The sequence below is a fragment of the Calidris pugnax genome, unplaced genomic scaffold (assembly GCF_001431845.1).
Source record: "Calidris pugnax isolate Ruff unplaced genomic scaffold, ASM143184v1 scaffold52, whole genome shotgun sequence".
In the NCBI taxonomy this organism is placed as follows: domain Eukaryota; kingdom Metazoa; phylum Chordata; class Aves; order Charadriiformes; family Scolopacidae; genus Calidris; species Calidris pugnax.
In genome coordinates this window covers 980,024-995,118 of record NW_015090811.1, presented here as the reverse complement: position 1 = coordinate 995,118, position 15,095 = coordinate 980,024, and the positions used below count along the sequence as shown (strand labels likewise).

The 15,095-nt window shown below is 39.4% G+C and overlaps 1 protein-coding gene across 3 annotated transcripts; it reads right to left on the bottom strand.

Moving 5' to 3' along the window:
* Nucleotides 1–1,186: 1,186 nt before the first annotated feature.
* LOC106886135 lies at nt 1,187–14,679 on the bottom strand. 3 transcript variants are annotated; one of them, XM_014938828.1, is made up of 8 exons: nt 14,540–14,679; nt 6,271–6,421; nt 5,817–5,876; nt 5,161–5,254; nt 4,038–4,156; nt 3,488–3,630; nt 2,597–2,794; nt 1,187–1,839 (listed from the first exon to the last, which is right to left on the bottom strand). In XM_014938828.1, the coding sequence occupies exons 1-8, from the start codon at nt 14,569–14,571 to the stop codon at nt 1,728–1,730; spliced, it is 909 nt and encodes a 302-aa protein (XP_014794314.1). In that variant the 5' UTR covers nt 14,572–14,679; the 3' UTR covers nt 1,187–1,727. The 3 variants fall into 3 exon arrangements, with proteins under 3 accessions (XP_014794314.1, XP_014794315.1, XP_014794316.1); XM_014938829.1 differs by lacking the exon at nt 14,540–14,679 and adding an exon at nt 11,754–12,037; XM_014938830.1 differs by lacking the exon at nt 5,817–5,876.
* Nucleotides 14,680–15,095: the final 416 nt, after the last annotated feature.

Sequence of the window (15,095 nt, the reverse complement as noted above, 5' to 3'; positions counted from 1 at the left end):
ATCACAAGAATATTTTCCAAGTGTGAGCCCTCAACCTGACACCTCTTTGCAGTGGTCTGTTGTCTTTTTCCTTTCATGGATGTCGAAAACACTTTGAGCTTGATACTGTTTTATTCAGCCTGGAGAAGAGAAGGCTGAGGGGAGACCTTATTGCTCTCTACAACTACCTGAAAGGAGGGTGTAGAGAGATGGGGGTCGGTCTCTTTTCTCAAGTCACAGGCGACAGGACAAGAGGAAATGGCCTCAAGTTGTGCCAGGGGAGGTTCAGGCTGGATATTAGGAACAATTTTTTCACTGAAAGGGTTATCAGACATTGGAATGGGCTGCCCAGGGAGGTGGTTGAGGCACCATCCCTGGAGGTGTTCAAAAGACGGGTTGATGTAGTGCTGGGAGGGATGGTTTAGTGATGATGCTCCTTGTTTGTTGTGTGGGTGACTATTTTTGTCAGTTAGGTTGACGGTTGGACAAGATGATCTTTAAGGTCCCTTCCAACCTAGAAGATTCTGTGATTCTGTTATACATTCCAAATCTCGTGATCTAGTTCTTGCAGTATTTTCCTCGAGTGTTTTGCCTGCTGGGCTGTGGGAGAGGTAAGGACGGTCCTAAGGGAGAGCCTGGAAACTTTTCAAGCTGGTTATTTCTCTTGCCCTGGTACAATACAGACATTATAGGGAGCTGCTGCGACCTTTCTGCAGATAAGTCATTGCACTGCGGAGCTCTACAGGGCTGAGAAGTCATTACTCCTCCCCATGTACCATACCCTGCCTGCAGCCAATACACAGCAGAGAATTTATTGGGTGTCTCTGGAATTAGGCAATTCTGCTAATTGTCTTCATTTTCCATTGCTCTGCCATTCTTTTCCTGAACCATTAGTGGCACAGCTATTTGTATGCCAGCATGAGCTGCCTGGAAAAAAAACCACCTAAAATTGAACAGCAAATGAATCAAAGACAAGGACAGATACCTCTCAAAGATAATTGCATTCAGATATCCTGGGGAGCCCTTACAAATCCCTTTTCAGCTTCCACAGCTCTTTTCCCTCATTGTGGCTTTGGTTTGAGGAACCTCTATTAAGCAACAAGCCATTCCTAAACAATGCCAGCAATGAGTCAAAAGAGTCCTTTCCTTTTCCATTATTTACCTCCCCAGTGCTCTCTAGCCATACCAAACTCCCAAGCAAAGAGGGTTTTCATTACTTTTTTTTATTTCTAAGGGTCAAAATGATTGGAGTGGCTCTGCCTTTCCCATCTACAAAGTGCATTAAATAGCACTAGTACATTGGTGGGACATAAATAAGGAAACTGCATAGCCTGTTCTTTTATTCAGTTGTGGTTTTTTTTGTTTTTTTTTTCTTTTCTTCACAGCCAGGATATTAATCCCTGTACCATTTCCCACAATGGACAGGTGATCCAAACTTGGGCATATTTTAAATAAATGCAGTGGGAGTCAATAATTGCAAGTTGTCTACACAGAGTTCCTAGACAAGACAGACACCCAATATTTTTAATACACCAAACTCATGACACTCAGTATACACATTTTGTCTTATTTACATGTCATTTACCCATACTTGAAGTCCGTAGTATCACAAATGTGTTCCAAAAAATTATATTTCTGCTTCAATATCTCTTTGATCAGAAAAAAATAATAACTTCCATATATAGGATTTATTACATCTTCTAAGTGAGGTGATTCTAGCACAGCTGTGATCCTACAAAAATACAGTGCTAGAGTATAGTACACATTTTGTAAAAAAACCTGATATCTGGGGGCGAACAGTCCTCTGGCAGTTTGGGGATACCATCCAGCATTTTCAGATTTGGCAAACTGGAGAATACACTTAAAGGGAGACAAAAGAAAAATAGAAATTGAGGAAAATAATCTTGGGAAATGTTGAGAACAAAATAGACATTGATAAAAAACAAACAGTGGCTTCAAACATATCAAAAATACCTTTGTATTGTTGGAAATCTTCATTTGTCATTTGTTGCAGGATGTATCTGATAAAGAGCTAATAAAAAATGTTCAGGTTTCACTGCCCACAACACATCCCTCCACTCAGAGGGGTGTTCAAGGCAGGGCAGCTTCCACAGAGCTGCCAGAGAGGAAAGAATCCACAAAAATCAAATGATGGTAACTTAGTTTTCTCTTGCCTCAGCTCCCATCTTTCAACACATCCCTCTGATTCCATCTCTGAGATGTAATGCAATTTAGACTCCTTCGAGAATACACGAGGGATGCAATGAGACTGAAGGGAGTTTGAGTAATAGGTAGTTTCTATTAATAAAAGGGAATCTAATTTATCTGCCCTACTCACTGTCTCTGAACTTGATCCATGGACTTAGTTCAGTTCAAGAACTGCCAGTCATGTGATTAGAAAGCCTCCTAGGAAGTTTCTGAATATTTTGTGGCTATTATTAGATACTGGCTCACCAGCCCATGTTCCTGAAGCATTTATGATAGTTGACTAGGGGAAAAAAAAAAAAGATTGCTTGGGGAAGCTTGTTGTATTTGAGATCCTATTCTTTTTGAACTCGCTCCCAATCATTTCTTTGCATTGTTGAACTTTTGTTGGCTATTGGAGGGTAAGACTTACAGTTGTCTGTATCTTTCTTGAAATTCACAAGGATTCCTCTTGAGTATAAGGGATTCAAGTGGAGTCTGTCTGAAGTCTGATATTCCACTTAGTGTCATAATGTTATTTTCAGCGAGTGATAAGTGCTGAATCTGAGGCATCTTTGGCAGCTGTTTGAAGGACGTAAAGTGATTTTTATTGACATTTAGTTCTCTGCATCTGTAAAGTATAAAGCACATGACATCACCGATCACTTCTGTAGTATTTCATACCTGTAAGCCAACACAGGGATGGCTCTTCATGGAGTTGGAGTCATGACAACCTAAGAGATTTTAATGAGAGACAAAAGAATTTGATTCCTCAAGACCTGCTTTCACACCAGTTTTACATTTGTGTTATTTTTGCCTACCCATGGACTTCAAGATCAGATCCCTGCACTTTATACTCTCAGCTTTCTTTATATTGAACACAAATACATCATTACTGTTGTTCTCAATGCTACAACTTCCCATACACCTAGACATGCGGCAACATAGTAGCAATAGATGGATTGTAAAAAAAATAGTTGTCATGGTCACATCTGGCCTCTCTGCTTGTGTTATGTTCCACCATCTCTTCATATACATTCCTTCAGTCTTCAACAACTGTCCCTTTTCACAAAAATATCACTGAACTTGATAAGACTCATGAATTATCCACCAGGAATAAAGGAGACATCACCTGACCTCCTAACCGAGAATTTTCAACTCGGGATATGAACTCAGCAATATACTGATGGATTGTCACTATAATACCCCCCAAAATACCACATTTTGGCAGTTCTCAAGAGTCTGCTCCAGCTATTACTGAAGTAAATAAAAGTTTTGATTTCAGTGATATTGCATTAGAATAGAAACAGGACATTTTGTCTACCTTGGCAACCTTATGGCACTTAGGTCTGTCAAAGAATTGTCCACCAACCAAAGTTTTTCCACCCGAATTAATCTTCGGAGAACCCTTTTGAAGTTTTCCACCTGGTAAAGATCACCCAGGTCTTGAAATGAAAGGTTCAACTCCTGGGAAGGAAAGAAAAAAAAGATCTGTCACTTTTTCCCCCCCCCTTGTTTTCTATTAACTGTATCTTTAAATCTTTCAATGTCAGAACGAGTTAAAAGGTGAATTTGAGAGCTGAAATTAATCTACTCCATTCTCTAACCATTCATTTACCACTAGGCACTAAGCAGGTAAGAAACATCACTAGTTCTTACATGCCCAAGCACAAATGAAGCCCTGTCACAACACAGGAGTTTACTCTTTGCACTGGGTCAGAATCCAAATTACAATATATTCCAGTGATTCTTCTGGTTTCCAATGTCATGGTGCCAACCTGAACTTTAAAACTGCTAACTGCAAGGAGCAGCTCACACCTTATTATTTGTCTGATTTTCTACTACAGTACAAAGAATTAATGAGAAAGTTTTACAGCACAGTTTTCCCAGTTCTCTTGCTGTTTCTTTTGCCACTTCTCTGTGTCAGTTACTTGTTTTCTTTTTTTCAAATAATGTTCTTCTCCTCTGAAAAATAGCTCTTCTTCTGAAGGCCCTGCTCAAAAAAAAAGAAAAGATTTACAATAGTGGATGTGATATGGAACTGGCACTTAGTTACTTGCTGAAAGATTATATATACAGCTGGGAAGATATCTGAAATGAAGAAATATATATAATATTATAGGTGCGTAGGTTTCCAGGCTTTGAAGAAGTAAATTAATGTGAAGATTTTTCTACCATTTCTAGGCCCATAATTCAGCAAGCAATCTAAGGGCATGATGATTTGGTACCTGGTTACCAAGTGACATTTCTTCTAAGCTAAGAATAAAAGGTTTTTCTAAATGGTTGAGCATAAGCATCTGAATTCTAAAATACTGTTTCTACATAGTTTTTCAAATGCTTTGAGTTTATATAATGGTTATGTATTTATCCTTTAATTATCCTGAGAAAAGGATATGTTTGTAACTTCCAGTCCACTGACAACAGCTGCAACTGGGATAAATAGCCATACTCAAAAGCTCATTCATATTAAGTCTACCAAAATGCTATGGACATCTTCAAATTCCTACCTAAAGCAAGGATAGTGTGGAATTTTTTCACTGTTTAAACCCAAACATGCAAACACTGGATTTTAAAATCCACCTTTCATTGTCCGTTCTTGAGGGTGTCTATAGATTGTAATTAGGCCAATGCAGTCTTAAAATAAAATACACCATTTGCAGAACTGAATTTCACTCTTGTCTTCTTGTTTGGCATATGGCTATTGCATTCTGAACAATATTCAAATGTTAATGAACTTTTGAGAGAAGTAACCAACACCGCATTTATACTAAAATTTTTCAAATTACAGTTCTGGCTTTTGTTTCCCATTTTAAAAATTATGAAGAGTATTTCCCCAGTTATTAAAAAAAAAAAGAAAAATGTACAAAATGGGATGAAATCCTGCCCCTTTTCAAAACAATGGCAAATTCCATGATTTAAGCTCATAATATTTAAGGACATACGCTTTGAGTAAATGGAGTTAAGGCTTAAACGTTAATAAGTCTTTTGGATCTTTACCATCTCTCACGCGGGGACAATGAAGCTGATTCCCTCGAACATCATGTTCCTCTATGTCCTGCCAGCTGAGATACTTGAAGGGATCAGAAGGAAGCTTAGAAAAAGCAAAATAAAGATATAAAAGAATCAGTTAAGATTTTTCAGTTTCTGGCACTGTCTTTTCTCATATTTCCGGCCTGATTACAGTAGAAATAATATTCATCCATGTTTACAATGTCTTCTGCCTTAATACCATCCGGTGAATAGCAAAATGATGTATGGAAGTGAGGATATGATGGTCTGCATTTGTGAATGCGTGTGCATGTAAAGACAGTTCTGGACAAGCTTATGTACAATATATCCTGAATATATCCTGAACTAAATCTAGGTACAGAAAACCTGCCACTGCAGTCCAGATCATGATGTTTCTGCCCATTTTGCTTTTCCACTAAAACACATTGTACAGTTTCGCAGGCATCAGACTCCTAGGACAGAGGAAGGAACAGGATCTCTAGCTCTTCCTGCAGTGTGTGATTGTGCCATGCCCAATGGACACAGCATCACAATTGCCTGCAGTGGGGGAACCTCTTGGAGCAAGTTTGCTCAAACTTGCAGCGTTTCTTTCAGTGGAAACCATGATGGTGGAGTTGAGGGGAGAGGAGAGATGGAGCACACACCTCTGACTGATCTCCTCCAGTCACAGCTGAGCTATGCACACATCCACAAGCTGGTAAATGCTGTGGAGATTCACCATATACGTTACGAATTAACCGAAATACTGGAGAAAAATATTCTTGCCAAATATCTGTATTGTTACCTTTCATAGCATTCCTGCTTATGACACTTTATCGCAAATGTACACAGACTCTTCATGATTTATTAGATACTTGCCCATTGGATCCAGTTCTCTGCATAGTGCTCAAAGGCTTCCTGGGCCACTGAGTCAAATCCCTTGCTGCTGCTGACACCATATCATATAATCGTATTTATAATCTGATCTAGCTTTGGAAGATAAAAGGAGGCAAACCAAAATCAGCTTCAAAGCTGGGGAAGAGATTTCAGCCTTAGTTATTCTTTGTCCAAGTCTCTCTTCTATAAACTTGTAATCAGACCGGCAAGCCAAATACTTACAGGAGAAAGTTGCCCAAAATCACAGTTCTGCCTGATGAATCCTCTGTTTTGTAATAAAACCGGTGGAATAGTGTGTGTATCACTTAGGATGGAGCAGCAGGATGAGTAGGTTTTATGGAACTTTTGATTGCTTGTAGTCAGACCTGAGGAACTAGAGAGGAGATGTTAAACAGGTAATGAGTTCTCTTCGGAGAAATGCAAACTATTTTATAAGGCAGAAAATACAGAGTAGTGAGGGGTAAGACTTACTCAGTCTTGAAGATAATGAAGACCAGAACTTGTTCAATAGCATGATACGTCCTCTGCTATCATAGAATCATACAATGGTTCGAGTTGGAAGGAACTTTAAAGATCTTTAAGTTCCAACCCCCTGCCCTGGGCAGGGACACCTCCCACCAGACCAGGTTGCTCAAAGCCCCATCCAGCCTGGCCTTGAACACCTCCAGGGATGGGGCAGCCACAGCTTCTCTGGGGAACCTGTTCCAGCATCTCACCATCCTCACAGTCAAGAATTTCTTCCTAATATCTAATCTAAATCTCCCCTCTTTCAGGTTAAAACCATTACCCCTCATCTTATCGCTCCACTCCCTGATAAAGAGTCTCTATCCTGTGAAGTCCTGCTTATGGATCAACATTGTATGAAAAGATACCTCAACTGCGTAGTTATTTTAATGCCTTGAATATCTTTTAGTAGAATATCAAGGCTCCAAAGAAGAGTCAAACTTTGTTCAATAAAGTCTTGAAGTCATGTGCTTCTGTGCTTTGTAGTTCACTGCCTAAGAATGCCTTCAGAAGTGCATTTTATATACCCCAAATGGTGCAATTTCTCCAATTGTGCTTCAGAGAGATTGAATAATTTGCAGACTAGCAGCTGCAATTTAGAAATTTACCATGGAATACTTCAAAAACATAATTTTAACTTAGTAAGTGTGTGCATACAACACTATAATTTGACTTTTGCTGTACAAGCTTGGTGAGAGCTTGCCGGAAAGTATCAGATGTCAGTAAGCATCATTAAAACAATTACAGTCAGGAGCAGAAATGGAGAGTAAAAATGCAGCTTAGAAATGGTCTATTGAGGATAGTAATGATAGTTTCATATTGAGTGCAAAAGACAAGCTAAATAGAATATCAGTTAAAACTTATGATTACAGATTATTGGCAAATAATCATGAAGAGACGTGTTCTGTTGACCTTACTAGGATTGTTTTGATGTTTTTAAAAATCATCAAAGCCCAGCATTACATCTTTCCTGGCTATTGCATGAAAACTGCACAGAATGGTACTGACATACGGAACTACTCCTCCCTTCATGCTTTATGCTTTTCTTTTATCGGGATCAAACCAGCCACAAGAAACCATAAGTGACTTAAAGAAAGCTGAGCAAGCTCATCATTTCTGAAAATAACAGCTATTTACTTGGGCATTTTTGGATGTCATCACTGTTTTCATGTTTGTGTGCTGCTACAGACCAGCAGGCATACACACACATGGCAGCCTTGTGAAAAGAAGATTTACATTTGGTCAATATAAAACAAAAAAAAAGGAAAAGGAGAAAAAAAAAAAAAGGTCCTGGAAACTCTTGCTTAGCCCTTTCTTGGTGTTTGTTTACTTCTGCTTTCTTGTATGTTAAATGAGAACAGAGAAAGAAATAGAAAATATTTTATACTTAAGAAAAAGATGTATTATTCTTCTCAGTTTTGGAAGCAATTTGTTAGGATGTATTCAAATGAGTGCAAGGCATTTGAAAACCTACCTTCCTCTCAGCTAGATACTGCCTCCTCTGTGGAGACATGAATATATGCTCCTAGTCCCTTGAAATGTGGGATAAAACATTTCAGCTGACCCATTTAACATGCTATCTTCTGATCTTTTGGCAGAAGCCCGCTCACAAAATTGTATAGCAGTGATAGAAAATAAAACATAAACTTCCAGAATCAATATGGGATAAATAAGACTTCTCCAATCAGGTAGGGAGTGAGATTTCTATTGGAAAGAGCGACAGAAGGAAGCATTTTTCATCTCAAAACTGCCTGAGTTTAATAAGCACCAGCTGGACCCTAACATTATGTCACAGAAGATTTTTCTGAAGGAGCAAGTGCGACAATGCTTTTCTCTCCCTTGCTTTGTTTTCCTTACTATTTTGCTGCAAAATTGATGCAAAAGAAATGGCAATGAATGAGGCGGGATGCAATTCCAAACAATTACAGATCACACAATACATGAAAGTAATAAAATTTTCTGCCTCGATTGTGAGGCCCTTCGGCTGGATATGAATCTCCAGTGACACCTCTGGGAGCCACACACTAGATTATGTCAGGCATTAGGGGGAAAAAAATTAGATTCATGATGTCTGTCCAGGCTGAGTCATTTCCTCTCACTTTGCCTGCAGTGAGAAATTGGTGCTTATCATAAATCATAGACCTAAATTCGTATGAGAGAGGAATTAATTTCACTAATGGAAACCCTCTGTGGCAATAGCATTCCTCGGTTCTCTCTCTTCTTGGGGAAGGGAGGGTGCAGGGAGGGTATCTATGACATCCTCTAAGCAGAGATAGTTGATCATATTTTAAGAATCCTATAAATGAGATTAGAAGCAAAACTTAAAATTGTAAGGGTGGAAGATCTTGTGACCAAATTCTAATTTCTGAGGCTGGTGCTCAGTCTAGTTGTTCATATCATGGCTATACCTTTGCCACCAATATCAAATCCAAAATATGCGAGTTGATATTCAACATCTAAACCCTCTGTCTGGTTAAAGTATGATTTCTCCCACTTAGCTGCAGCTTCCAGCCTGCAAAGCCAGGCTTAGAAAATGTTCTTGGCTCCCTCTACAGTCACTGGAGACAAGTGGGTATGTCCAGAAACCCCCTCCCTCAGCCCATCCTCGATACCTGTTAATTTGGGCTGGAGTGAATCACAGCCCACACATCATCTACATGAGGAGCCCACAGGCTTTCCTGAGAGTGGCCAGGCTTAGAAAATGTTCTTGGCTCCCTCTACAGTCACTGGAGACAAGTGGGTATGTCCAGAAACCCCCTCCCTCAGCCCATCCTCGATACCTGTTAATTTGGGCTGGAGTGAATCACAGCCCACACATCATCTACATGAGGAGACCACAGGCTTTCCTGAGAGTGGACCCAACTTCCAGGCATCTGAAGTTTGATGAGAAGGATCCCACCTTAAGTGCCTAAAGGGTTCTTTGAAATAGGAGGACTTCTGATCACTTCAAAAAAGCTCAGGGAATCATTCCCTTCCATGTAGCATCATTGAAATACCTAAAATAGCCATTTCACCTAAATAATAAAACAACAAAAAAAAATATTTGTACAAAGCAATTCTTTGCTAGCACCTTGAAATCTATAGAGTTTTGCATATGAGCTGAATATGCAGTATGACAAACTGTGGGGATAAGTGGAAGTACCCATGACTAACCCAATATATTTCATGTTTTTTCCTCAGTGGAAGTCCCAGTGGGGAATTAAGTGCCTGAAATATTTTGTAAACTGGAAGGAATGAGAACAGAACAGCTACTGCATTTTTCAAAACATGATTTATGAGATATCAGGCCATATCTTGGAAAATCATGCTCTCCCGTGGAGTTTACTGTTAAAAGTCACACGTTATCAAGATGTCAGTGTCAGTTGTGTGTCCATGAAATGAGTCTGCTTCTCCTCCCACTGACATCTTGGCAACGTCTTCATAGGCAACAAAATGCTGCAAATTTTCCAACTGCAGTGCAAGTACATTTGAGTCCAGCTGACTTTAAGGGTGGAATATATTAAAAGCCCAGGAAATACTTTGAAGAGCTCTAGCTGAGCTACTTCTGCAACAGCACCAGTGAAAGATATTCTGAGTGAAAAACATTCCTCCCGTGTATTATTTTTGATATTTAGCTGTTAAGAAAAGACTGTCAGTCAAAATGCCCCTTTCTCCTGATATAACCTGCAGCTCTGATAAACAAACGTTTTAGACTCTACTGCACAGGTTCAGCTTTGCCTCATGGAGAGAGGAAAACTCAGTGGAAGAGGAGTAAAGATAAAGAAGGAATAAATAGGGAAACTCTTGCAATTGGGATTTGAAAGGTTCTTTTCCCAGCATTTTGAGCAGTTCTGGGGTCTGGTCTGCCTTCCAGTAGTCTTATCCCCAGCTACTTCACATGAATCAGCAGCCTTGCGCAGGCTGAGCTTTCATTGAACCATGGCTTCTTTCCCCATAGATCAATGCCCGCAATAAAAAATTTTGGAAGGGCTATTTATAGTACTACTGCACATATTCAGAGTCAGAATTCCTCTGGTGCTCGCTACAGCTTCACATCCCAGCAAATCATGGAACGTATAGGATGGAAAGGGCCCATGCTGCTGTGTGCTTGACCTCAACTGGAAGTCTGGTCACTATTTAACAACAAAGTGCTCCAAGCTCTTCCAGACCTGCTTCTATGGAAGTGAAAAACACGGACCTTTCTAAAGGAACCAAATCTAGTGTATTTTAAGCTCATCTTTAAGAAAAAGAAAAAGCAAAACCAGCCCAAATAAACTAAATAAAGGGCCATAAACCCTCCTAAAGTGAAGAGTTCTTATACCTAGGTCAGAGCTGCTGATTTTGCGTAGGCTCCAAAAGAGCCGGTTATGGATCTGTCCAAACCACTTGCACAAACAGCTGTTTGCTTGTGTGATACAAACACCCAGTTATTTATGTTGTCTCAGCCAATTGCACATGCCAAAGCTGATTAACAGAAACGAACTGCAGGGTTAACTTACAATCGCATTTTGTACAGGTATTTAAAAGACAGCAAACTTGTGCTTTGTTCAAAATGCACACAATTTACTGCTCTGTAGCACTTGTTGCTTGTATGCAAACATTTATTATGAGAACTCTCTGAATTTAGAATAGTATAGGACTTGGACATAGTGTTTCCATGCTCTATTACCTTTCAATTATTTTTATATGAGTTTTATGAGACATTATGCAACATTTCAAAGCAGTTCTTTTGAGCATAATTTAGTAACAAACACACCTGTAAGTTATAGCTACAATGCATCCTTGCTGTGAGCTGTATCATCAATTATCTTGCTTTATGCATCATAAAATTGCTCCCCAAAAGACGTAATTAACATAATTAGGTCTTATCGTCATAATTATACATTCCTTGTATATCAACTAACATTCCATGCAGCTCTTCATGGATCTAACTTGCATCGATATGAATTCCACATCTTAATCAATGTACCTTTCACACATTCTTACAAGAAATTATACATTTTTTGGTGAGACACCTTTTGTTTTTCGGTAATCAGCCAATGACAGCAAGAAAAAAAAACCCCATTTTTCTTCCTGTTTTTACAGCACAACAATCTCCATCAGCAATACTGGTTGGTACATTTTAAAAAGACACTCAATCCTGTAACACTATCTTTGTTGTCAAAGCATGTCAAGCCAGCTGTGCAATGACTACAGTTACGTCTCTTCTTTCACCCTCCTACCTTTCGGACATGTCTTGCTGTTGCATAAAATCCTCACATCTTGCATAAGGCTATTTGTCTACAGTCAAAGCTTATCTTCCCATCTCTTTGCCCCTGCATAGAGAGGTAGTTGAACATCCTCTGAGGAGAGGTAACCAGCCAGGATCCTGGCTGGGGCTGTATGGATTCACCGTCTCCAAGGAAACACTGTCACCTCGCAACGCAGTCACGTTAGGAGGTATTGTTACCAATCTCTTAAGCACATCAAACAAATTCCTGTGCTGATCTACCTGGTATCGATGAACCGTCTTTCCAGAAGGTGGCTAAAGATAGGTTGGCGATACCTGTAGCAAGATATGTGATCCTCCAGACCAATCTCTGGTGTGCTCACTCCAGCAACTTCACTTTGCTGAATTGCTTTCACAATTTTGCCCTCATGAAGTTTCTCTTTTCTTTACCTAAAAGATGCCTTGCTCCGTTAAATGGCTGTTAAATGCCTTATCAATTTATCCAAGAACTTAATAGATACTTTAAAAGTCTTATATTTTATGTTAGGTTAATGAAATTTCTTCGTGAGCATCTCTTCACTAGGTCGAATGTCCTTGACTCATTTGAACATGCTCAGGCATTCTATAAAAAATTTTCCAGGCTTCCTTCTTCGAGTTTGCATCTGAGAATGAACACAAGAGACTCTTCTCTTGGTGGGAACCCACAGGTCAGTTTTGTGTCTATTTTTACATTGTGTTTTTCTTAAAACATTAAAGCTACAGGTTCTGAGAATAAGTCTAGTGAAGATATTCACTTTAAAATGTCTTTGATATGAAGTTTGCTTGGTTCACTCAGACAAAGTGCAGAAGCTGGCAGCGTGCCACTGATGGAATTGCAGCAGCCCAATATTGTTGCAGGCATTGCCTAGTCCCTGCTGAAGTTTACAGATGGCTTTTAAGCTCGAACAGTAGTTATGGGAACCAAGTTTCAGCTCTGTGCTGTGTGAGGTTATAATAGAGCAGTCAATCATGCCCTATCGATCTGCATCTCCCACATTACAGGTGCTGTTCCTTCTTCACTTGAGCTCCCGGGCTCCATACTGAAAGAAGAAGGGATAAATAGATCAAGATCAATGCGGAAAAAAGTACATGGTAAACCCCTCTGCCCAGGGATATTCAACTGGAAGTACCATACAGTCACAAAGCTCTGAGGTTCAGTCTTCCTACCTTCCAATGTCTTCACAGAAAAATTACTCCCTATCTCCCCTTTCCTTCAGATTTCTCTTTTCTCTTCTTCTTGGTCGTTAAAAAGGCTGATCGTTACAAAATTCTTCTGTATAGAAAGGCATGTTCTTTCCCCAGCAGTGACTGAAGTCTCCGAAACGTTATCTTAGAAATCCCACTGCCAAACTTCACTGTGCCAGTAAAGTACAGGAGCACAGCGTTTATCAGAAAATTTCAGCTCCTATGCAAAGGAATTCTGTGGTTACAAGTGCTGAATTGTCAGACCGTTACCTGAAGCTTAACAATGTAATTGTTACGGTTTCACTAAAACTTCAGGTGGTACGAACTGAGCTTATTACAGGGTGAGTAGAGGACAGACTATTAAGAGTTTCATCAGGTCACTTCAACATACCTTTTCTCTGCCTATTGAAAAAAAAACCCAAAAAGATGTGTTTCAAAATTAAAAGGGACTTTAATTTGGGGCCTTTTTATTTACCATTTTTTGTCTTTGTATAAAATGAAATGTATTTGTCCACATCAAGGCCTATTGGGCTTCAGATCTTCTATGGCAAATGCATTCCTCCCAAAGCATGTGAAAAATTATCAATCTGCTATTTCAGTGAAATGAAATATTTAAGATGGTGTTGGTCTTTCCATTAAAAACCCTGGTTTTCAGGTCTTTACAACCTGCCCATAAAAATTCTGCTAAGAAATTTAGCAGCATGTCCCATCCCTGCAAGAAACAAATAGTCTTTCCCACTTCATCCACGTTTTGACCAGTAATTCTGTCCTTGAAATGGTTGAGCTGGGCAAATACAGGGTGGGCATCAGCCTCCATCACCAAGTCTCTCCCATCTACATTTCGACTGATCGGATGCTTTCCTGTGTGTCCTACAGATACAGCTGGTGGCCTCCTGAAATATGTATGAACTGGGCAGAATACATCTCGCCCTGAGATCTGATTAACGGAGGAAACAAATCAAATTATTATGAATGTTATAGGCCACAAGAAGCCCTATTGTTCTGGGCACCAGGAAAGTAGAGTTTGCTCCAGAGAGTTTGTAGTCTAATTGAACAGAGCAGACAGACAAAGAGTAGGAGAAAGGGAATAATATTATCCCTCCCTCTTTTATACACAAATAACTGAAATGCTCAGACCATGAAATGCTGGTGCTGTGGCAGTCAACAGCAAAGATTCTGTTAATATGAATGGAGTCAGCATTTACACAGGATGCACAGAGACTGACTCTGATAAGTCCTGACTAGATAAACAATCTGGCTTTAAAGTCTATGCATTGAATTGGCTGAGTTTTTCTGATCTGACATTACGTTAATCATCTTTAAAGAATACTTAAATGACAACTCTCAATGAGAACATTTTTCTGATTCAGGGATAAAGCAGCTCTGTAAAAACCAGTTTGACGATGTAATTTCGTGTTCTTTATTAAGAAAAGTAAAATTCCTACTTTACTCAGTGTTAACTTGATACTTACTGGCAATATCAAACCATTAGGTTGATGCCACCAGTAAAATCAGATCTAAAAACTTAACGACATTATAGTGACAGCAGAAAGTTAATTTTTACATTGATCTTACCTGGTTTGCCTGTATCCAGGAATCCATGGCATTCCTGTTGGATGAATCAGTTATACAGAGAGAATTTCTCTGAATATTTCATTAGTATAATCTGCATGGATACTCATAGGAAGCACTAGAAAAAGAACACAATATTAAAGGCATACATGCTCATCTGTGCTTCAGCAGATAAGCAGGCACACTTACATAAACTGGTTATTTTGCTGAGTTACCTAGGCAACAAATTTCTTTTTGTCCTGCCCATTCAGGATTCCAGTAAACTATTTGACTCCCACTGGTAGGAGTTGGAGAGCATTCACAGGGAAAAGCCAAGTACAATGGAATAAAGCCTTGGACGGAAGAAGAACAGAGTTAGTGAAACATTTCATCAGCGTTACCAGACAAAAAGGAATCAACAACAAGCTGCATAAATAATTGAAGTGAAAACTATATATGTCTGGTTTCCTAAGGTGTTATAAACTCAGGGCTTCCAAGACAGTTGGAGGGGCTGTAACCAAGCAACGAGTACTGAAACTTCGTTCTCTCTTTTGGAAAAACAGTGGACCTGCAAGTCATA